The sequence below is a fragment of the Tauraco erythrolophus genome, chromosome 10, assembly GCF_009769465.1.
Source record: "Tauraco erythrolophus isolate bTauEry1 chromosome 10, bTauEry1.pri, whole genome shotgun sequence".
In the NCBI taxonomy this organism is placed as follows: domain Eukaryota; kingdom Metazoa; phylum Chordata; class Aves; order Musophagiformes; family Musophagidae; genus Tauraco; species Tauraco erythrolophus.
The window spans coordinates 14,167,126-14,193,184 of NC_141474.1; the positions used below are offsets into that span (position 1 = coordinate 14,167,126).

Below are 26,059 nucleotides of genomic sequence, written 5' to 3' on the forward strand. Positions count from 1 at the left end.
TGCATACTAATCAACCGGTGGCCTCTGACACCACCAGCAGACCTTACTCTCTTAGTGCTAGCACTGCTGGACAACTCACAATTGCATCCGAGGAGTGTCAGAACATTATCTATCTTGAAAAGAAACAGAAAATTCCTGCAAGACAGATTAGCAAAGCATTTTTCTCTGACATATTACTCTTCAGCACCTTCAAAAATCTTTATATAGATAAGCAAAAACTACTTTTATTCATTCTGATGCAACTTAGGCTACAAACTGGAGCGATTCCTCCCTGATGTGCTAAGTCAAGACAGGAAATCCTTCAAACAGGATCAACAGAACAGGTTTTCTCACCAAAAAGCACCAAGAGTGGCCTGCAGAATCCCCCAAAATTCTCATGACTAGAAGAAATGTGAAAAACAGTGTAAAAAGTCAGATTCAGGCTTCTGCCACAATCCTGGAACAAATACTCCATATTTGGAAAGATTTTTCAAGTTTTACATGCGCTGTAGCATGCTCTTTCCTGTGCCTTTAAGTAATTAATATTTCTGAAAATCTGTAAAGAAAAAACCCCACAAACCTAATTTGTTCAAATGGGTTAAAATGATACCTTAAATTAAATGAAGTACATACAGGTAGAAGAAACTTAAATTATACCGTTGTGAGATAGCTCAACCTATACTGGGAGAATATGCCAGAAAGTTCCAAGAAAGCAGATGAAATGCTGAAAGTCAGCATTTCTGTATCTGTAAGAAAGCAACAAAGAAAAGAGTAAATTATTTTATTAATTTGTTAACATAACAGGAAATACAAGCCATTAATATTGATTTTTGATTACTGATTGATATTTATTAAGTACTCTCTGAGTACCCAAGAAGAATAATTTAGATTTATTGTTCAGTTTAAAATGAATTAATGTTTCAGTTGCACCACTTTTGCAGTATAGAACAATCTAGTTTAAAATTATCCTTTCCACAGTGGGTAGGTTAGATGAATTAATTTTCTGTTGATATTCATAGTGTTCAAAAATTCCGTATCTTCTTCCATCAGATTAAAATCAAAAACCTGGTTTGAGAAAAAAAAAAGAAAAAAGTGATGAGAACATTGCGAAGACTACAGCACATATTTGTTTAATATTAGCATTCTATAATTTAAGTGGTCTGTTTTTATTTTAAGTGCTTGATATTGATAATTAATATTGATTAAATGGACTTTTTGTTTTAAAGGGCTATTGTAAAAAGTTTGCTATATTCATTTTTGTGAGAATTTGTACTTTATATATATGACTGTAACATTAGGAAAAGCTTAAGTCCAAGTGGAAAGAATTGAAGTAGTTCACGAGAACATGACACGCAACAGTTTTACTGGATATCATTGCACCCAAAACCATAATATGCTTTAATACATCTAGTCATCATATATGATTTTTTCATGTTAAAATATAGCAGAAATTCTACAGTAATGAAACTGTACAATGCAGCACTAGAAAACTTATTTTATTCCAGTGATACAGATCAGTCAACTGAAGTCCTACTGTACCTTTTCATCTAGGGTAAACTAAAGACAGTAATGGACACAATAACTGAATTTAACATGCTATTCTGAAGAAACGGAAGTCTTAGATGGAAAATCCAGTTATTTGGCAGATTACAGATATTACTTATTTGTAATCCTGGGGGGGAAGCAGTAAAATAACCATTTCCTGAAAAAAGCAACCCAAACCTACCTCTGATAATTTTTCAGATTAATCAAAGGTACTTATATCTGGTTTATAAGACATTCATGATAATCACGCAAAAAAAAAATCTCACAAACCATATGATATAAAATAGCTGATTGCTGTTTCATTAATATAAAGAGTCCATTAAATATATATTTTTCAGCATCAGGAAAGTGAACTTATACCACAGTCTATTTACGACCTTGACAGCTATGCTTCAGATTAATCTTCTGCCATCTTCATACTGCACCCAAAGCAAGTGATTTACTGTAAATTCATCTTGGCAACATTATACTTATGGACATTCAATGGGATGAATCCAGGTTGTGAAGAACCATTAGGAAAAAATGAATTCATAGAAAAAAAGAAAAACAAAACAGAACAAAACCACACAACAATCTCTGCTGTCCTTGTTACCAGGGAACTGTGAAGGTAATTGTACCCTCCCCTCCTCCAGATTCCACAGCCAAGTTATGAACTTAGCAATAGTTCATTATACTGGAATTTTGAAGCCTCATTTCTAAAGTCCTGGAAATCTATTTTGCTGAAGAAAAAAATAGAGCAATCATTAACAGAATGATAACGCTGCTAACATACTGTTAAATTTCCTATTAGTAGGTCAGCTACAAATGGTTCTCAAAGGGCACTGGCTAGCACAGCCTCTATTAAACATTCCTCTTGGGAACAGTCATTGAGATAGGTACAATGGATCTATATGCAAAGTTGCTGAGAGAAGCACATCCCCTAATGGTGGCCATGCCTACAATGTTTACAGAGCAAGATGTGTTATATCACTGGGAAGTAGTATCAGCTTCATCGATTTAAATTCATTTCAGGCTTGTTCTCCCCCTGCCCCAATGTGTAGTGGCAAGTTTGGGAAATAGTTCTCATGCTTTGGTCGCTTAGAAGTCATTACTATTCTATAATGTCCTGGCAGTTGTAATTAGTCCTATGTGATGCTGCAGATGGGTAAGCAGCCATTCATAAAGACAAATTGTAAGGCTGCATCATAAGCATAACATAGGCTCACTACAAGGCAGTGCAAATACTTGACATTTTCTTTCAAAACTGCAGACGTCTTAATGGAGGCCGCAAAAAGTAACAAAAGATTAAGAAGACGACTCCCAGCACAGCAACATAAAACATTGCCAGAAGGTTGGCTTACCTGTTATTTTTACCCAACACACTACCGTCAGAGATGAGCTTCAAAGCTTTGGAAGGGGTGTGGCAAAGTGGAAAGAGCTAACTGCTTGGATTCAATTAGCGTCAGCAAGAGCTACTCCACCTTTGCCCCCATTTACAAAAACATGGGGTTAACATCAGCTTTCCTGTCACAACAGTTCAGCACTACTATTTTAAAAAGAAAATCAGCTGGTGTTAACCACAGCGCAAAAAGAAGGATGCTTGGCTTAGTGGATATGAGAACTTACTAGTAGTATAGTTTCTTTTTTACACACGCTAACCAGAAAAATAACGTCTTGAAAGTTATGTTGGGAGACAGGTGCAGTAGAAACACTTCTGTAGCCTGATTAAAAAAAAATATATTTCCTCAGATATGCACTTTACAAAACCATTCCCATTATTTTCCAATTAAATGTTCTTAGGTGCCTTCATCCCCAATAATATAAAAGATGAAATTCAGAAATAGGCATGAAAAAGGAGAGAGAGAACCACTCAAGAGTCAGAGAGGAAGCTACTTGACTGCGCAGAAAACTGTCACATCCTTTCCAAAATATAACCTTCTAGTTTATATTTTTCCTTTCCTCATTTGTTTCAAGAGTTCCCTTCCATTAAGAGTCACAGTGCTCTATCAAAGGCAGCTGATTGCACTTCGGTAGACAACACTGATAAACTGTATCTTATTTTAAATTATGGTTTATCTCAACTAGAAAGGAGTGCCCCAATCAGTCACTACCATAAATGACCTACATAATATGGAAGAAAAAGTGTCTTCAATTTTCAGGTGTTTTCCCTATTGCTGTCAGCAAGATGATGGGTCACACTGATAAAATGGATGCATTGCTGTATCTTAAAAATGGTCATTGCAGAAAAGTGAAACAGTTTTCTCTCTAGAGGAAGCTTGCTGTACAGACACATGGACAAGAGGAGGAATTTCAGCCCTGGGGAAGTATATGCGTATAACTCCAAGAATTCACTTGGGGGAAGAATTCTGAGGGTTTTTTTTAAAAAAAAAAGTCATAAAAGATGAGCACCTCCAGGCTAACTGACCAAAGAAGAAATAAAAAATGGAGTTAAACTCCCTGATTTTATAAGTTCAGCACTTTTATATCCTTTTGGTCTTTTAGATTCTGCTTCTGTTAGATCCTGTGGTTTATTTCTGACCAATCTTTCTAATTTTCACTTAGTCATTGCCATCATTTTCTGCAAAAGCTAAAAAAAAGCCTAAAAATTACCTTAATTTTATAAATAAGCCTTACTTTTTGGAACTACTGAACCTCTCATCACAACAGTAAAGCCAGGTATATAGCTGTTCTTAGACACCTAAAGTAGCATTTCCAGATACAGAAGCACCCCAAACTGCAGGCAACACTTGAAACTCTGGAAAATAACCTTACTGTGGAAATTGTGTATCTTTTGTGGAACAGTACATTGTACAGGTATTAGTGAGCACAGCATTTCATACAGTGTATTGTATTTTAAAACAATAAATAATACATTAATGATTCCAGAGGAAAATCTAGACAAATTTTCTTGGAAATGTTTACCAGCAAAAACCAGCTAATTAACCTGAGGAGGCAAGTTTGTCTGCATTTTAGCCAAGCTGTACAGAAGCTCTACTTTGAGGACAAACAATGCAGGCCAGAATACATGACTGCTCTAAGTCACTTCTTGATAAAAAACTAAGGAGCTTTGTTTCACGATATGACTAAAGCAGAACAGCAGTGGGAAAACTGCCTCAGGAAGTCCACACACAATATAAATCATAGTCAGATTTTCCATACCTTTCTAGACACAGGAACTCCTAAAATATCAAACCAATGTGACTAGAAGTTGAATACTCAGCCGATAAAAGACTGCAGACATATTTCTCAAAACACATCTGTAAACTACATATATCTATACTACATCTCTTTCTATAAATATATTCATATTTTATAAGAAAATCTGAGGAACAGTATAGTCTCTTACTGAGATTTCCTGGACAAATTCTCACTAAAAGCTACACAAAACTCATCAGAATTTCCAGTAACAGAGAAAGATCAGTAGTAACAAAGATGCCTCTGGCTCTTAGAGCTTGCTGCTCAACTCTTAGCTGTGCAGATAGTTTATTTGCACACGGACTTCTCTGGAAAGATTTCTACTTTGTTATGCCTACAGGCTAGTAAATAATATGCATAGAACTCTCTGGGGAAATGCCATTATTATGCAGTAATATGCATAAAACTTTTTTGGTGATGCTCAGCTACTGCTTATTACACTGAGATTATATTTTTGATGGAGATTTGCAGTATATTGCATAGTATAAATACTGTAATCGTAATAGTATTAACATTTTTTTTTTCACTCAGCTTTTTCTTCTTCATACATTGTGTCCCTCTAACAAAGTACTTAAAAAATATTTCTTACTTAACACCTGTGTTGTACACTAATAGGTAGCATTTTTTCTTACATTTTTAAAGAAGGGCTATCTCTTCCTGCTCTTTGATTAAATGGCTTGATGCAGGATCAATGGCATAAATAGAAGGCTTTGCATGGGCTTCAGTGAACTACAAATCAGGATTTGAGATAGAAATACCTGTACAGACAGACTCTGTACAAAAGTGCTACTCTCAAAGATATCTTTTGTCTGTTATCAACATTAAGGATTTCAAATCGGTTATCATTAATAGCAGACATTAATCTTACAATTATATTCTTATTGCAACCTTTGCTGAGTTTAAGTTAGATGCTGTGACTCACTGATCACTGACAAAGGAAAAAGCTCAAACCTTCATTCACACAATAAGGCTTGGGTCCCAGGAAACATGTCTCCCATCGTGCATGCCATTAAGAATTTCAACATCATCTTCTGCTATTGTAAAATCAAACACCTGTGGGAATGCATACATAGTTAACATCATGAACATCGAAAGAATCAGGAGCATTTCTGTTATTTAAACTGACCAAGATACATTTAAATGCGAGGCAGAATCTTTCTAGGTTTTTCCTTCTGGAAATTCTTTTTATTTTTTGTCACAGACAAATATTCCCTTAAGCTGACATGCTCCACTAGGTCCTTTGCTCCTTTTGTGACTCATTTTTATTTGGAGACTCTGTTAAGATGGTTTCATAGCACTCTGGCCTCAGGCAAGGGTCTAAGACAACGGTACTATCAAAGCTGGTTTTGACAGCACTCTCTGTGGTCACTGCCAGAGGTATATGAATACCGTGACGGCAATCCCTCTGGAAACCTGAGCTCAGTACTTCACTTATATCTCAGTGTTCAGTCTAGAGTGTAACAGTTCTTTTCCTCAGAACTTTAGCCAAAGAGAACTATTAGAAGGTATCAGGACATTGACAAAGCTAGCAAACCAAAGGCTGTATCTATCTTTTCTATGTGACTAAGACAAAACACTCATAGATCAGCTAATACAGAAACAGATACAGCGTTATAGTGCCTCGGTACTAACTCGAACTTGAAAGCAACCACCTGTCTTCATGCATAGGTTCTTACAGCCATCAACTTTTCCTGTGGTGAGACCTGCAACATGAACGACGGTTGTCAGTGTTTTCTTAGCAGGTGTCTTATTCAGACATTCTCACTTCAGAACTGAAGTTGCTCTAAGTTGGCCTGTTGTCTTTGTCAGAGCTCCTCCATACTCAATAAAAAGATCCTGTGGAGCCTGAACTGGTGCCAGATGAGCTCCTCCCATCCTGCATTATCCAGCAATCACTGTCTGCTGGAATGACACTTGTAGTCAAACTTCAGTGCTCAAGTTTTTAAAAACTAAACCAGGGACCAGGCACAGAACCAGAAATACTGTATATTATATATTAAGGGCTTAATGAGGTCCATGTTTTCACCAACTTGACTAGAGATGGTAGAGACTCAGGCCAACACACTGGCATGGGGAAAGAAAAAGAGAGATGTGATAAACAACATCCAGTAACTGTGCCAGTTCTCCCCTCCTCCTCTCCATCCTAAGTGTTTTGTTGCAGTGCATTTCCTTAGTCAGATGCAATGAATTGATGGGGCCTGGGAGTAAACTCTGTAAAAAAATAGAATTAATCAAGATTTAAAATATCATTGGGGAAAATAAATTAAAAAGAATAGGAAGGATCTTAACCTGGTTTTGTTCTCTGCTCTGGTTCACAATACAGTACCGCAAACAGCTGTGCTTGTACCACAGAAGGCAGTGTGCATGTCAGAATAAATAGTCAAGGCAAAGGCTAAATAAACACGCATAGCCACCAGGAGAAATCCTCATTACATGTACGTTGATTTACACCTACACACAGAGAGTGATTTAACTAGCAGACAGAAGTTTCCTATCTTCTTGCAAAGTTTCTTCCTGATTAGCCAAACAGTTCATACCCCTATGATATTTTTGGAAGTAACAATAAAGTTGTTGTGGTTTTCTCTCCCTTTCCCCAAAGAAAGCATACTTTCAGATTAGAGAAATGGAGAGAAAAAGAAGTAAAGAATTAAAAACATTTGTTATGAAAAGGAAATAAAAAAGGGTGAGGGGAATCATGCTGCCAATCCTCATTCTTTGTCCATCCTACTTTTCTTTGTTCATCCCCTTCATTCTGGGACCTTCTCTGCAAGTCAAGTAGAAGGAATAAGGTAGGGAAAGAGTCAGCTCTGGCGGGACCGTGATTTCCTTAGAAGATCCGTATCTGGTATGTCCCCAAGAGAGTTTTACAGCTTTCATGCAGTGTTATGCATAGCATACAGACTCCGTCCACTTGACCTATGTGCCTATCACAAAGAGAACCTAACAATAACAAGATTAGGATGTTCTACAATGTTCTACAATCAGCCAAATAATAAATAGAAATATTAAAAATAAACTGTGAAGTCTTTCTATGGATATCTTCTTTATACACAGTGATTAGCTCTCCAGTTGATTTCTGACATTTGTGAATTACAGTTTTCTACTATATTGTAGTAATTTTATGGTACTGTAATTTGCCAATTTTAACTGAGTTGCCCCAATACGAAACTGGTATAGGAAAACGGGCAGGCAAACCAAAGTATTAAAAACAGTAATTTGGATGTTAGTCAGACTTGAGTATCTAACCAAATCTTACCTTGCAGTTTTCCTGTATCCTTTCTGCTTTTGTGGACTTTGGAATAGTGACAATCCCATTCTGAAAAACATAATGCTTCTCATCATTAAAATTTACATAGTTTCAAAGAAAATAATCTTTCTTCAAAACATTTCAAGACATTCCTCACGTCTTCAGAGGTTTCAATTTCATTTTTCAGAGGACATTAACATTTCCACATGCTATTTTTAATTGCAGTTATATACATGGCATTAAATTCCAACACAGAGTATGTGGTTAATGTCAACTTAAAACACTATTTTACTGCTTAGTACTTCATGTTGAGTGACAGAAATTGAATAATGCCCCATACTGCTTGTAACACTTATTTTGAAAACATCTTTTATTGGTGGTTCTTTTTATTCTCCACAATCAGATTATTTGCATATTTAAAAAACTGGCGTGCTTTGCATACTACATTCCAAATTTCCAGTACGGCACAGTTAGTTCATGCAATATCAACATACTGAAGGCAAAGATGCTTTCTGTATAAATTCTGGTTTGATGCACAAAACCCCAACTATTTGCATTTTTTTCCCTGAGAGAGGAGACACGTTTTTGTTACCACCCTCCATTACCTGTATACTCCAGCGTATGCAAATCTGTGCTGGGGTTCTGCCATATTTCTTTGCCAGCTGAATGATGCTAGGATGAGTGAGTGCTTCACCTTTGGCTGAAGGGCAGTAGCCTTCAAAACCAATATCTCTGCTCCTACAATAATCGACCAGCTCCTGAGGTCTTTGGAAAGGGTGGTATTCAACCTTAGGTAAATAGAAATAACCTTTTAGTAAAAACCTTGAGAATATATTTAGTAGAAAACACCACTGATAAATGAAAATATTTTCTCTCCTGTTTTTAAAATACAACATGAGTGAAATCTCTGCTTCTGAGAGATAGATCTAAGTCACCAGTTTTAGAAGATACGTGAAGGATATTAATCCACAAGCATTTTACCATTAATTGGCACAATAGTTTACTATGTATTTTATGTTTCTCCAAGAAGTAAGGTGCATGGAGCTGTTGTCTGCCCTACCTGCAGTTGGATTTGCACTCTTGTTCTGCTCCATGTTTGAGAAATACATGCAAACGCATAGCGGAAGTCAGCATCAGCTCATTTTTACTGGTGATTTGAGACTGCCTTCTCTTCTCCAAATCTGCTGCCTTTCCTGTTTCTTTACTAACGATCTTTGAGTCGCACAGGCAAGTGGAGGGGGTTGGGCAGGGACTGGGTTTACAAGAGACCAACCAGTGCAATTTCCTTAGGATGAGGGCCTGATCTCGAAAGCAAAGCCTGTTGGCATGGATTATACCTGCAAAATCCTGTATTCTGTGTTTGATGTCACCAACAGTTTATGTATAGAAGCAGTCACACTGTGGAACAAAGTGTGAAGGAGACTCTTTGTAGGAAGGAAGATCACAAATTGCCAAGAACCAGTTAAAAGAGGAAAACTAGCAAACTACAAAGATATAGCTGATAGAAACAGAAAGGAAACAGGAGTCATTGGAAAGCAAGGCTCTCGGAAGAGCCACATATTCTGGCATGTAGCAAAAGTCAAAGGAGAACCTCTGTAGTATTCCTTACTATGTTATTTTAAAAGTATTTCACATTTATACATTGTAAGAAGCGTACCTTCCTCTGCATTCAGATGAAGATAGGTAGTGTTTTCTTTTATAAAATACATAATCACGTGATGTAGTTGTGACTGGCCGTCACCGTTGTTCCAGTGATCTAACTCTTGCGCATTTTGAAGAAAAATACTCTTCTGAACAATTACCTCAACACATGGAATCTGGAAAATTTCTTCTGCCACAAAGAGGACAAATGAACGTTTCCTGTTTCTCATCTTTAGTACATGTTGTCTTTTCAGACAACAATAGTTGGGAACAATAGGCTGGCAGTCATTCAACATGCGCTAAGAAAAAAAACGTGCCCCTCGGAGGCTGGGCTGAGTCAGCCTAACGCTGCTATGATCTAAATTACTAGGTGGACTCAGGAACAAGGTTCAAGCAGCAGACACATCCATGTCTTCAACCTTTGATGTTTCTTGACCTTTGAGTAGCCTTTGTATTTCATGTTTATATGTCTAAGACCAGTGATTAGGTCATAGTTACTCACTTGTTTGCACCTGAGCTGACTAGAAAATATTCTCATTGTTTTTATGCAAAACTATAAAGGGAAAAAAGAAAGAGCATGAAGAGTGTATTACTCACTTATTACAACAGTAACAAGCAATTTTAGTAGATGTTCCTTATACTGTGTAACAAGCAATGTAGCCTAGAAAATAAAGAATGATGTATTTAGGATCAAATGCTGAAAAATCTGCAGTACTCCTATGGCATCAGGTGACTTATTCAGCATTTATTACTAATATAACTGCAAGCAGAATTTACCTGCTGGTCTAATAAGATGTCTAGGCAGCACAGTTCCAGGTTACACGAAAAATATTTAAAGCACGAACAGCGTGCTGAGATGTCACCTGCCTGCTTCACAAGCAGAATACACAGCAACAACCGGGAAGATTATGCTTTGTGCCTTTCACTGAAACAAGAGACTCATGAATTTTGTAAACTGGATTTTGGCACATGTAGTTGTGTGTTGGTAGCAGCAAGTATTTTTCTTCTTAGATATACTGCTAAAATAATCAAATGCATAAAATAAGCACTTCGAAATTTCTTTTTCTTGTGAAAACGTTCTAGAAGGTTTTAGCAGCATCTGAATGCAAGGGGCTTGCATCCTGAGTTAGAAAAGGCATAGGTTGAGTGGCCAGTATGTACTTTCCCTCAGAAATAATAATTCCTACTTCCTGGCTTGTCCTACCCTTGCTATTTTAGGAACCAAACTTTTTTCAGCTGAGGGCTGTCCATCATATGGTGGTAGAGGAAGATCTTGATCTTCTCTGGTGTTCCATCTCGAGTGATTTGTGTGTAAAAACTGGCATTTGTTTAATAAAACAGGTTGCAGTTCACATTACAGAACTCTTCACAGTTGTTACTTGGCCAGCCACAGGGGAACTCTAAGTGCGTGCTGTGTATGACTATGACAGTCATAGCGCAATGGGGAAAAGTTGAGCCTAACAACAATACTGACACACAGACCTGAAATACCTCAAATGACAGTATACCAAAGCCTTATTCTTTCCATTCTGTTGCGGGTTCTTTTCAGCTGGTAAAGTTTCCCTGGATCTGGACTTCAGTGAGTTTCTCAATGGGAATGCACGGTCTTACAATTATTTCTCTTTATAAAACTGAAATATAAGCCTATAAATGTTTTCTATATAGAGGAACAGTTCAAGTGAGTTTATATACAAAGGAGTTGTTTTCTAATGCCTCAAAATACATTTCTACCTTGTAGAAATTTACATAATGGAGCTCAATATTAATGGTAATATTAACAACATTACTAAATCTCTGAGGTCATTACACAGTAATTTTCACTTTTACAAAAGCAGAAAAAGTATTGATGAGCATTCCTACATGGAATTTGGAACAGAACAGTTTATATTTGGTTTTAGTGTACTGCTTTATTAAATTAAATACATATGTAAATCAAATTCTTATAAAATGTATTTTTTTTCCTAATGACTGACAGGCATAAGAGCCTTCAAAGACCTCCTTGAGCATAAATCCAAACTTACTACTGTCAAGTCAATTACAAACTCTGGAATACAAACTTGTAACTTCTAGATTGTAGGCTTCATTCTACATGATGCTAGAATAAATATTTATCATCATTTTACAGTGTTTGACAGGTTTTTTTATAGCACACTCTAATTTTAAGAGGTGCGTACTTACTAGAAAATACCTTAACAATATTATATTCTTGAAAAGACAGGTCTTTCCTACTTCTTTAAAAGTCATGATATTTTTTTTTCCAGGAACCAAGAAGAGAGGCAGTACTTACAACTTGGTTTGTAAAACAGACGCATTGCTTACTACCGGGTTTGGAAAGACTATAGAAGTCTCAAAGAACCTCCTTTCTCTTGCCTTCCTACTTCCTCCTCTTCACAGAAGTAATAACTTTCAATTTTAACATCCTAAGAACTGTTGGAATTGTAAGACGACCCTAAATTCTTTATGCAAATTTGACACAGCTAAGAGGGAAGTGATTTTCCTTCACTTGTTTTTTAAATATTTAGACTTTGTATACAATGATTGTTTGCAAATGTTTTGTATTTAGAAATAAGTTCCTTGAAAGAGTATGCTATTTTATGTATAAACATAGCAAAGGTCTTTTGTATTATAAATTCTGGGCAGTGAAATAAGAATTCAGTATAGCACTTCCATTCCCAATTTAAATTTAGGAATTCATGATTCATTTGATAATGCTTAAATAATCTCACCATCAGACTCAGTGACTCTCCAACACTAAGCAAGAAACAGAATAAACCGAACTGTGGTTTATGAGATTCCTTTAACTCTAAAAAGCATAAATTAACACTATAACAAAACTGTTCAAAGTGAGTAGTTTGCAGTGGCATGGATCACTCATTGTAGGTTTTTTTTTTTGTTTTTAATTTGGAACAACACTGTGCATTGCCTTCAAGAAATGACTATGTGAATACAGCAGGGACACCCTCCCACCACTCAGTATCACTACCTTGTCAACTTTTTGTCTCCTCTTTTTTGGCCACAGAAAAAAAGACGCGGTCAAATAGTATCAAGAAACAATTTTTCTCTGTTAACACTACTAATACAGTAAGACTGGTAATGTTTTGACATTGGGGGTAAAAGGAATTTAAAACAAATCCAAGATTACATTTTTTTTCCTTGTAGTGAATTTAGGAGGACACTGAAAGGCTACTCTCATTTAACAGACAGTAACAACTTATGCCAAACTCCATTGAAGATGTGTACTTCTGAAAAGGAGACACAACTGAACCTTGGCAAATTCATCGATTCTTGAACAGTCATCAACCCGCCCATCTTAAGACATATTTCAATGGCTTATTTTGAATGACCGAACTTAAATATTTTATATGGGTTTAGTTTAATTTACCATTAATCACATTTGTCCTTTAGTAACCTTTAGTCTCGTGGACAGCAAAAATCAGAGATGTTAGGTTCTGTCAGTCACATTCTGAGCAACTTTTTTTGTAGCTGTTTATGACATTGAATCACAAACAGCTGCCAGAATCCCTCACCACTTGTAGAAAGGTGAAACACTTGCGCCTGCACTTCATCCATTCCAGTTCCCAGTTCTATGTTAGCATACACACACTTTCACTGCAGGAATGGGAGCATGAACTTCCAGCACAGCTGTGGGCAGAAAACTGCAACAAGGGAATAGTTGTCAGTGTCCTGGAAGTCTGCCAGTATGTAGGTGGCCATTTTCTATCTGCCTAGGGCAGCAAAAGAATTTTGCCAGGGCTCTCACAGCACCTTCCTAAATAAGAAGCTCACCGAATTTACTGTGGTCTTGAAATGCGAACATGAAATAAGGGGGGAGCAAGGGAAACAGCACCCTTGCATGGATATGTAAGCACCTGAGGCTTTCAGTGTTGCTTAGAGGAATTATATATAGTATTTGAACACAGGCTCTTCAAAGTCTTGTTCAACTCTGGAGATGCTAAATGTTCAGTGTTCCTTGAATTTTATTTCTAAACTGTGTTATCAGAAACTGGCACACGGACCATTTGTTTGTGCTTTAAAACCAGTAGCCTAGAGAAACTGGGGGAAAAAAGGAGGAAGGACTCTCCCTCTGCCCCAACCCCCCAACTTCAGGACATCTTCCTGCATGGAAATGAAAGAGTAAAAATTGTATGACTAAGGCTATTTTGGGTGTAGTCTTTCAGGCATAGGGGTGGGGAGGAGATTATTAACCAAAAAAACCCCAAAGCAAAAACCCAAACCCAGATACTTTAAATATATTTATCTACTCACCTGATTAACATGTGGAGTAATCACACAGTCTCCCTTTAGTTGCTCAAGATGACTGATAAGAAAGTTGCTTACACCAATTGATCTACACAAACCTAACGAGAAACAGAACAATAAGAAGTTTGGGACAATCCTAACTATTTGGGAGGATGACCTGAAAAATACCACTTTCAAGAGACAAAATGATTGTACATATAATTTTTGTATAGCAAAATACCGCAGAGAAACACAGAAAACCACTACTGAAATCTAGTTTGACGGTATTATCTGAAAGCATGGCTCTGTCACAGTCACACTAGGAAATAATTTTATAATCTAAACACACTGGAAACTCCCCAGTGTATAAAAACTCCAGGCTAAATTCTGGGAAAGGCTCATGTAGTATAAGCAAAGAACAATTGGACTCCACCAGAATGAAAAGAAGGAAATGGTGTTCTGAGCAGCTTGCCAAAACTAAAGAAAAGTGGAACATTTGCAGAACACTAATAAGGTGTGAGCAATACAACACAAGGACATGCAGCCCAAATGAACTATGCAGCACTGCTTATATTTCTATTAGATCATTACAAGATGTTACGTAAACCCCAGTAAACAAACTTTAGGCAAGTAATCTAACAAGAACCAAGAAGCTTAAAAACGCAGCTAGATTTCTCAGCTCCTGTTGACATATAAATAAAGTTAAATGGCACATAGGTGATATGAAGGTTGTTTTTTTTTTTCTTTAAAATAAGCCTTAAATGTGCACACATGCGTATAAATTAAGTGCTGACAGTCCTGAAATCAAATGTCTCCCTTCAGACCTCAGATACAATCAAGCACATCTCCCAGTATTGGCCTGCCACCACACCTCAACCCTGACACATCTGTCATAGTTTGGTCCTTATTCTGTGCTAAACACAGTTAATAAGGAAACCAACTGTGGTCAGGCTAGTAGTGATCTACTGTGGGTTCTGTGGACTATGAATCAGACTCGTTTCTGCAGTATATGAAGTTTGTCTTGATTGACTTGATCTCCATTTCAGTCTAACTCTGCAGATGGAAAGTCTGTCTTCTGTGAACACAGAAGTCCAACCACTGTTGCCAATCCAGTATTTGTGCTGGCCAATAGAATATACATGCATGTACTTACCTATATACACGCATACAAATATCTATAGTGAAAAACAAAGGAATGAAGTCAAAATTATACCATTATTTTTTCAGAAAAAAAGAAGCCATTGGGCAATTTCAGCCATTTGATACCAAAGCAATCTGTGATTTTATGATTCTGTGAATGATGTCTGGATTAAAATTGCCCTCAAGCCACAGTTAGAATCACCACTTTCTCGAGGTCAACAGGGAACTATGTGGAGCTGCCTTGATTTGAATCCGTAATATAGACATATAAAAAGCACTTATTAATGCAACTGAGAGATATGAATACATTAAAAAGAAGGATTTCACCTGAAGCAAAAGCTAAATGAAAATGTTGGAAAAAAATGTAATAACCAAGTACTTATTCCTAAAATGCATATGATTTATGTATAAAAAAACCAAACAACTCACAAGTAGACTATAAGTTTGCATATAAAAATATATGCCATAAGATGACAAAGTACCTTGAATTTGCAAGTTAGATTTACCTGGAAAAAAACAAAATTAAAATTTTCTAGTCTTCTATGAAATTCTGTAAGTGAAGTTACAGTTTATTGGTAATTATTATAAACAGATTGGTAAAGCTCTAAAAAAAAAAAACAGTTTTGCCTTAGAAAAGCCACTAACTATATGAATATAGGCGATTTGACTGCTATGTAGCTTTCAGGTGTTTCAGCAGCACAAGCAGATAAGATGCACAGCGGCAAAACCTGCACACATACTCTCACTTTTCAATGTGGTTTCTTCTCTAGAATACAAAAAGGAGAAAAAAAAAACACATTTGCAACTAAAATGCAAGACAGCTTTCCCTTACAGAAACTACCATTGTTCAAGATGTACAACATAACTAGGTTATAACCTGCACTCTAGCAATTTGCATAATTTGTGTGTAATCTGCCAGAAGGAGCAAAACCTGAGCTTTTGACTTCTACTGACAAACAACCCCAGAGTGTCAACACTAATAATAAATCATTATGCCAAAGTGGTCAGAAAAGCACTTGCAGTTTTAACACGATGGTGAACCAAGATATTACACTCCATTGTTGAAAGCTAAGGAGTTAAAAACCCATGCTGTTATTGCCCTTGAAGAAAAAAAGAAATAAAACAAAACTCAAAACGCAGACATGAAACATGAAAGCGCTCATTAAACTTTTCCATTTCTACAGAAAGCTTCCATTTTTTTTCCCCCTACCAGTATACCTTAAAAATGTTTTGCTTCTAGCATACTTCTCATAGGAGACTTTGAAGTCTGTTCCATAGTCCCATTGTATTATTCACTGTTAATTTTTTTTTGTCAGATTTCCCATCAAGGAATTTCAGGTCAGTTACGTTTTGTCTTAAAAGTAATATGAGTTGCTTCTACTAAAATCAATATTATGTCATTCCTGTGTTTAGAGTGATGTCGCACAGAGAAAGCTAAATTCAAAACTGTGAAGAAAGTAAACATTTTCCCAGACAACAGAGAAATAATAATTAGAATTTCAATGTTTTTCTGGAACCAGCATTTTCTTAACACTTTTTTCCCTTAAGGGAATACAATTAAAACATTTCATTTTCATTAAATCCACATCTTTAGTTTTGGTCAAGTTAGAACTCTTCATTTCAACTTCATTGCTTTGTTTTTAGTAAGTCTAATACATGAAAGTTGAAGTGTTTTGACTTTTGTATTAAATTACAATATAAAATACAATAAATATGAAAACAATTGCTCAGCCTGACTGTATTAAAAATTCTTATTTCAATGCATGATTGAAACATGAATTCAAAACACTGGAATTTCCTGAAAAATAGAGAGTCTAAATTTCAACTAACAACCAATAGATTCTACACTAGAGAATTGCTTCCATCTGCTTGAGGGAAGATTAACACAGTTGCTCTGCATTGTCCAAATCTGGGAAAGACTGCCTTAAAGCAGGAGATTATACAGAATTACTTCCACATTTACATTTCCTGGATTAATTCCTAAGAATGAAGAATTAGAAAATGATAGACAAGAAAACGACGGTCTGGTTAGCTCCTGGGCCTTATCCAACAGATCAACACTTGTGACTATGTATATCAAACAAGAACCATGAAATGATCACATCAGCAGTAGAAATAAAAAATTACATATTGAGGAACTTGCGTAAAAGAGTCCTGACTCATTGCCTTGAAACAACTTGGGGGGTGGGGGGCAGATTTCCTTATATTTCCTCTCTCTCGGAGCTCTGACAGAGGTAGGTTCCCTAAAGTTTGTGCCATGGGTCTCAAAACCATCAGAGTGCTCTTGAAAAGGGTGGGGGGGAAAAAGCACATTTATTTTCAATTTAATACCTGTTTAGTGTGCTTAAAAATCTCATTTCAGAAAATTCGGGCACAATTCATGTTTTAGCTGTTGTGATGGCAGGTGCTTTTAAAGTCTGTGCTTCTTTTTAGCTTAATCAATTTAACTAGTCCTGAAGTTCAGGTCCTCTGAGATAAAAGTTTGCGATGTGCTAGCTGCAATCCCTCTAGATAGTACACTTGTAAAACATACATTTATACAGCCTTATTTACAAAGTCACAGAGCTTTGACTTAGGGAGAGAAAGCATCCTCCTTATCTGCTTGAGGAAATGAGTGGTTTGGCTCCTATGAAGCAGATTTTGAGAAAGCGCCAGACGCAATAAACAAAGAGTTTGCAATTCCTCATTAGCTCCTAAGGCTTACTGAGGCTTTGTCCTACTCCTTACGACTCTGACTTCACAGGCTTGAAGGAAAACTTGGCAACGATGCATGCTAAAAATCGACCAACCACAATGGTGGAACAGAAATTTTCATCCAACTCTGAAAAACTATCATGAAACTCTGCAAGACACATTAGAAAACATATTGGCAAAATAATGGATGATCATAATGGGAAAAAAAAAGAGTATCTTTTATATTCTACACAACAAAAAAGTCTTGGCCTCCACCACATCAGTAATTTCACCACTGTATTATTCCCAGCTGCTGTGAAGCAATACATCATGCTAATGGACCAGTTTGCAACGCAGTTGCGTATAAAGCTTAAAGCACTTTTTACAGCAACGTAGCGAATGATTGGGTATTTTTTCCTTTACTTAGCATAATACCAAATTATACAAAGTTTGATGGGCACTGTTAGTCTTGCAACAAAAAAAAGCATAAATATACTGTCTTGACACCACAACATTGTTTTAGTACAATAGCCAGCCTTATCTTTCTCTAGCACTACTATGGATTTTTATCAAACTTCTAAATACTCTCTGGAATATTAAATGTACAAAGTTCAGATCCGAAAGGTTTTTGTATTGCAAAACTGGATACCGGGTTTGTGGGGCCCGTTTTCATCCCCCTCCCTGCTGCTCTACATGAGTCAGAGCAAGGGAGAATTCCCACGTCCAGTGAACAGTGCCCATTCTGTTACATCTTCTATTCAGGTCACAGAATAAAAACACAAATGGATTCACTTTTTTCACAAGAGGTCAACTGCAGTAACTGTATCTTTATTAAAGGAGGTTACACAGGTTGGAAAGGTCCACATTCTCTCTGATATGCACACTAAGAACTTCTCTGTGGGTAAATGGTACTACTCACAGAAACGATACAAGACTTGATTTCAGCACGGCTTGCTAAATCAAACCTGTAGGCTGAGTGTGCCCCGCACAGGCAGATTGCAAGCCAAAACCTTGATAAATAAAGCAGGTGACTCTTAGACAGAACCAATAAGGAATTCTAAATCTAGGAAGTAACGCTTGTTCTCATTTCGCAGACTGAAAAACATAGACACTGAAAGGCTAAGTGTCTTGTCTAAGACACACAGGAAGACTGTGGTAAAATTCAAAACACAAAAATCATCCTTCCTGCCCCAAAGGATTTATTTTTATCCTATTCATTACCACAGTATAGGTGCTCATCTGCCTTAAAATGACTTTCCCGCTACTACAATTCCATGATCACTAGCCCTGCTATGACTCCATCATAAACTAGGAGGACAACGGGAAAGCAGGGATGAGTAGAAGTCAAATTGTCAACTTCTGTGACTGAAAACTCATTATAAACATTCAGTTTACAAAACTATTAAAAGGCTAACTAAAGGGCATAATGCAGAAATACTAGCTTAATGTCTTCTGTCTCTTTGACCCTAGCTGCTCATTCTCGCTACTTCAATGCAACACCATTTCAGTTATGTTGACGTATTTCTTTCTCGAGTTGAGATTACAAACAGGATGAGATTTAAAAACAAAAAGAATCCACCGAAAAGACTGTTTGTCTGGTTGTTTCCAAAACTGAATCAATTCCCTTGTACTCATATGGATTCTCCCTTCTCTTGTGCCAGTTTTAAGCATGTAGAATCATACTGTGACCAGAGCACAGGTTTAAAAAAAAGGCTGAAAATACATTTTTAGATTTAGAACATTCTGCAGCTGCTCTCAAACAGCTGGGCAATCAAAGCTGCAAAAGCAACATGGCATGGACTCAATTCTGTATACCTTAAGTCAATTATTGCCACCACATGCTACGTTGTGAAAACGTGATCAAAACTATCAGCAACTCGGCTATTAGAATACGTACTCTTAAAACTTTGCGTTTTTAAAGTATTATGGAGAGCACGTAGTTGGATTCCAAGCAATTTGTCCCTCCTGTAACTATGATGGCACAGTTTCCTGAACTGGGCTACTTCGTGGACTTCCATGTCAGAGGGGATAATGATTCCCAACTGGTATGAACAACAGCTACCTGGCTGGTGTCCATGCAGCAATACTGATTAACAACAGCTAAGAATCTAGGGCTTCAATTCAACACATGCAAAACAGATAAAAGATGCCTTTTCCCCAAGTCATTTACGTTATTTATTAAGACAAAGTTATTTTGGACAAGGACTTTCGTTTTAAATGCATTTCAGCAGTGCCTTTGTCCCAAGAATTCTTGTGTTCACACTGGGTCCTCTAGGCACCTCTGCAGGTACACAGATGTGTGCGTTTGCTCTCAGCAAGCTACGCAAAAAGATTTATTGAAGTTTTTGACAAAAAGGATTCACTTGCTAGTAGAAAAAGCACAAACCATACACTGCAATAAATCATCAAACAAAGAAGTTGAAGGGCTTATTTTTACACTTAGAATTACCCATGAAGTCCTTAAAATTAAAAAAGAACAAACCAACAAATGATACACATTCATGCAAGTTTAGATTTGTTCCCACTTTTACATCTGCAATGTAAATGCTATGACAATTTTTTATTCTTAAATATCTTGTTCTTAAATAAGGTGCTGCACATCATGAAGACTTCTTTATTATGTTTAACATAAATGTGCAGTCTTTTTTTTTCTTTGCCTACGTCTTTAATTGCTATCTTATCTGATCAACAGGGTGTGGTGCAACCAACATCCTCACCAACTGCAACCACCTTCAGCCCATGAAAACATCTCTGAACTGTGTTTTTGATAATAACAAGCCCATGAGACATCTTCATCTGCACAGACAGAATACTACAGACAATGTGAAAAAGATACACTGCTAGGAAATTACTAACTTGCTTTTACTTACTAAAACTTTAGTGCAACTTACATACACACATTCAAATATGACTTCTACCAACAAAGACTCTTAAGACAAACATTTTGTGGAGCTGCAACATAAATGTTTGTGAATTGTCAGCAGTTCATCATTTGAAAATATAAGCATACATTTAAAGTAATTGTTCAGTAGAAAAAAGGCAGAATATGTCATCTAGGAAAGGATGTACTAGAAATTTGTGCCACCTACACACAAAACTATCTGATTTACTGAACCTTCACTCATACTTTTAAAAGATGATAGAAACTGGAGGAAGAAAAGATGATCATTTAACTGGTCCATGTCAAATGATGAAAAGGACAAGAATATCGTTGATTAGATTTCTTCTCTCACTTGACATTAGGCAAAACATAACTTTTTTTCCAAGAACACAGTGATGTGGCATCAATTACTAGGCTAAACAATTTCTATTACTTTATAGCACTCTTCAAATAATTCATGAAGACTATTAAACTAACATATTAATGGAATAATTGTATTTATTTTGAAGAACAGTTCTCTATGTTCAACAAAATCCTAAGTTAACACATTAAGGAATTTCTGATGCAAGTATAAATGTTTCATGTAAGTATAGATGGCACTGCTTACACTTAAAAGATAACCAAAAAAAATTTACTCTTAGTAAAATGGGACCGAGTCCTAGTGGGATCTGAACCCACAACAACCAGCATGTTACTACTCTTGCCAACTTCAGGCAAAAGCTGGCTGGAGGCCCTCATTCTTCCCAGCGTTTTTAGATGGAGAGACAAATAATCATGTGCATGCGTGGATGAAAAGCTTGCCAAGATGATGGGCTGGCCACAATGCCAAAATCAAGGTCATTAAAGACACTGCATATGGAAAGGGTCATTTCAGTAGGAACAGACCAAATACCAGTGACCATACATAATAACTATTCACGATGTCAAAGCAGCTTGCCACACTGCTTTCATCTGCCAGCAGACAAATGCCTATACAAGAATGTTGCAGCTGGCAAGGGAATATTTGACTCAATGTATGTATTTTGGAATGGGTTCTGTAGGCAGTCTGGCCTCTGTCCTGAGGCACTGGAGAAGATAATTTCACAAAATGACAATGTATGAGACGAGACCACAAAAATTCAAACCATAGCCTTGATATTGCAAGAATCCTAGTTGATTTCAGCTGTTACAACAGAAAGAACCAGTTATTATACACAAATGTCTCACTGACCAAAATTAAGAATATTCTCCCTTTTCCCTCAGCGCTATGCATCCCATAACTCTTTAAAGGAAAACATGTATGCAGGTTGTTGAACAGAGACACACGTCTAGAATTCTCTGCCCCTCAGGACTGCAGTACAGACAGAGACTTTCTACTCTAACTGCAACCTGAGAGACAGATGCGCATAGAGCAATGGAGTCAGACGGCTCCTGTGAAACAGGTCCAAGCAAACTGGAGCAGCTTAAAAAGTCACAGAAGATAAGAAAAATAAACAAAAAAAGCAGCAGCTACATTCTCAGGCATAACAGCATCTAAAGAAACGAAACTAATTCTTGAAACTGCAAGGTTGTCCTCAGCTAGTACAAAGCAGTTTAACAATGAGATCTTTTCTGCCATGAATTAAGAGCTATCAGCTTGGTCTATCAGAAGTCACCCATCATTTTTGAACGAGAATTTTTAGTGCAGGTACTGCCTTTATCCTCTACTGTCAGGTACATGCTACGACTCTAAAAACAGTAAAGAAAATAATAATTATCCTCCCCCATTCATTCGTTCCTAATTCTCAACATAAAGATGCTGCAATGACCGAACAGTGGAAATCACTGCAGTTCTTCAGAAGCTTTTCCATTAGAAAAAGGGCTGACTATCCTGACCAGATGCAGAATTCAGATCCCAGAGCTATCATAAGAGATGGCACAATTCTCTCTGGAAGCAAGGCCAGGCCTAAATGCATGCAAAACCCAGAGTCTGAAGACTTATGGAAGACTGTATGACAAAATAGAAATCGCTGCACTGAATCCCTTCTCAACCAGCACACGCACGTCTCATGAATCAAGTGGTGTTATAATTTATTGATATAAGTGTTCTAATATACTTCCTGTATGATTTGGGGAAATACACGTACAATTTATAAGTTTTGGTTCATGTTATGGAATGATACAATTGCTATAGGTTTGTATACCACTGTAAATATGTATCTACCTTTGTTGACCAGGACTGTATGACATTTTTCCCTGGAAAGACATTCTTGGAAACCAGCAAATTTAATGACTGGACTCTGGCTATACAAGAGGAATACTAAAAAAGTGAACTAAAAGTTTGACCTTGCTTTGTTTGTAGGGAAGAAAGGATAGAGAGCAAAAATATACCAAATGCAGGTTAAAGGGGAAAGATGCTGGTAGGACTTTTAATGGACTCTCAGGAACATACTGAAGGATTGAGCCAGGAGAAAATAAAAGACAAGCATGTTTAGCCAAAGGCTCTGTAGCTCAAGGACAAACCAGAAAGACACAGGACCATGTTCCAGACACAACCCAAAGAGATTAAAACGCCTGAAGTGGGTAAAACTTTTGAGGTGTGTTATTTTAACATAGATAATAAATGTATTCTGTCATACATAGATAATAAATGTATTCTGTCATACCTTATCCTTCCCTAGGACCACACGTATCATCAAGACAGCCTCAGTTAAAAAGGAAAGGCGGGTGATTGTTTTAGGAGACTCCCTTTTGAGGGGTGTGGAGGGCCAGATTTGTAGACCTGACCCTTTACACAGGGAGGTCTGCTCCCTTCCTGGGGAAACAATTAGGGATGTAACAAAAAAACTCCCATCTATAGTCAGACCCACTGATTACTACCCTCTTCTTCTTTTCCAAGTTGGTATGGATGACATTAGGAAAAGAAACATCCGGACTATTAAGAAGGATCTCAGGGTTTTGGGAAGAATGTTGAAGGGATCGGGGGCCCAAGTAATATTCTCTTCTATCATACCGACTCTAGGACATGACACAAGATGGAAAACAAAGATCGAGGATTTAAATAATTGGCTACAAAAGTGGTGTGAGGAAAACAACCTAGGCTTCTTTAACCACGGGCTGACCTTAATGCCAGATCTTCTATCTAGGGACGGGGCGGGTTTGTCTCCACAGGGGAAAAGGCTGCTCGCTACAGAACTAGCTGGGATCATCAACAGGGCTTTAAACTAGATGTGAAGGGGGTGGGGGGTATTATCAGACTTAGAGGATTAACAGCCGAGGACGGCCCTCCATTGTCTGATGAAGGGAGTGTAGGCAGGTGCCTTCGGCCTGCTGCCTCAGTGATACTAGGGGGTGATATGTGTAGTCAAGAGCAACACACAAGTTGCCTAGAGGTTAAAGAGAATCCCAAAAATAACAGCTCAGGTAATAAAACTTCCCCCGCTAGGGGTGCCGTGGGGTCGAAAGCCCAACTTACGTGCTTCTATACAAACGCACGTAGTATGGGCAATAAACAAGAGGAACTGGAAGCTCTTGCTATCCGGGGAAACTACGACATAGTTGCCATCACTGAAACATGGTGGGATGACTCGTATAACTGGAGTGCTACCATGGATGGCTACAAACTCTTCAGGAGGGATAGGAGAGGTAGAAGGGGTGGTGGGGTTGCCCTGTATGTAAGGGAAGATCTAAACTGTTTAGAGTTAAATGTTGGGGATGACCTAGTAGAATGTCTGTGGGTGAAAATCAAAGAGGGGCCTATGAAGGCGGATATTGTAGTGGGTATCTGCTATAGGCCACCCTATCAGGACAGTGAGACTGATGAGCTATTCTTTAAACAACTGGGGGAAGTCTCGCGCTCACTAGCCCTTGTCCTTATGGGTGACTTTAACCTGCCTGATGTCTGTTGGAAGTATAACATGGCAGTCAGGAAACAGTCTAGGCGGTTCCTGCAGAGTGTGGAGGACAACTTCCTCTCACAACTGGTTAGTGAACCGACTAGAGAAGGAGCTCCCCTAGACCTGCTGTTTGTGAACAGAGAAGGTCTTGTGGGAGATGTGAAGGTTGGAGGACGCCTGGGGCTTAGTGACCACGAGATAATAGAATTCTCAATTCTAGGGGAAGTTAGGAGAGGGAACACTAAAACGGCCAAGCTGGACTTTGGGCGAGCTGACTTTGGGCTGTTTAGAAGTCTGGTTAACAAAGTCCAATGGGAGACAGCTCTCAAGGGTAAGGGGGCGCAGGAGGGATGGTTACTATTCAAAAAGGAAATTCTGGAGGCACAGGAGCGAGCTGTCCCTGTGTGCCGGAAGTCGAGCCGCCGGGGTAGAAAACCAGCTTGGATAACAAAGGAGATTTGGGAACATCTCAAAAGAAAAAGGGATGTCTACAAGTCTTGGAAGAATGGGCAGGCATCCAGGAATCAATACAGGGAGGAAGTTAGGGCATGTAGGGAGATAATCAGGGAGGCAAAAGCCCAATTGGAACTTAGACTAGCCAGCTCCGTAAGGGACAACAAAAAGTCTTTCTATAAATATATTAATAACAAAAGGAGGGCTAAAGATCACCTCCAGCCCCTACTGGACTCAGGGGGTACGTTAGTCACTAGGGATGAAGACAAGGCTGAGGTCCTTAATGCCTTCTTTGCCTCAGTCTTTAATAATAAGGTCAGCAGTTCCCAGGTGAGCTGGCCTTCGGTGTCTGAGTGCAGGGAGGGAGAGCAGATCGAAGCTCCTGTGATCCAAGAGGAACGGGTCAAGGATCTGCTCCTTCGGCTGGATGCCCACAAGTCTATGGGGCCTGATGGTATCCACCCGAGAGTCCTGAGAGAGCTGGCGGATGTCATTGCCAAACCCCTGTCCATTATCTTTGGGCAGTCTTGGCTCACTGGGGAAGTTCCGCTGGACTGGAGGCTGGCGGATGTTACCCCCATTTACAAAAAAGGGCGGAAGGAGGATCCGGGGAACTACAGGCCTGTCAGTCTGACCTCGGTGACGGGCAAAGTCATGGAACAGGTTATCTTGAGTGCTATTAATGAGCACATACAGGTTAACCGGGTGATCAGGCCCAGTCAACATGGGTTTATGAAAGGCAGGTCTTGCCAATCAAACCTGATCACCTTCTATGACAGGGTGACCCGCCTGGTTGACGAGGGAAGGGCTGTGGATGTAGTTTTCCTGGACCTCAGTAAAGCCTTTGATACAGTTTCTCATAGTGTTCTGGTGGAGAAACTGGTAACTGCTGGCCTGGATAGGCACACCCTCCTTTGGGTTAAAAACTGGCTGGATGGCCGGGCCCAAAGAGTGGTGGTAAATGGGGCTAAATCCGGCTGGAGGCCGGTCACCAGTGGGGTTCCCCAGGGCTCAGTGCTGGGTCCAGTTCTGTTTAACATCTTTATCAATGACCTGGATGAGGGGATTGAATGTACCCTCAGTAAATTTGCGGACGACACCAAGCTGGGAGGCTGTGTTGATCTGCTTGAGGGTAGGGAGGCCCTTCAGAGGGATTTGAACAGACTGGATCGTTGGGCTGAGGCCAATGGCATGAGCTTTAATAAGGCCAAGTGCAGAGTCCTTCACTTGGGG

General features: G+C 38.2%; 1 protein-coding gene across 1 annotated transcript in view; it reads right to left on the bottom strand.

The window, feature by feature from the left end:
• Nucleotides 1–807: 807 nt before the first annotated feature.
• The window catches only part of LOC104372899 (uncharacterized), a 53,277-nt gene continuing 28,025 nt past the window's right edge, over nt 808–26,059 (bottom strand). The window contains 5 exon segments of the mRNA XM_086617730.1: nt 808–1,044; nt 5,650–5,751; nt 7,955–8,014; nt 8,551–8,733; nt 13,853–13,944. Of these exon segments, the coding sequence (XP_086473856.1) occupies nt 5,656–5,751; nt 7,955–8,014; nt 8,551–8,733; nt 13,853–13,944 (431 nt within the window). The 3' untranslated portion in view covers nt 808–1,044; nt 5,650–5,655.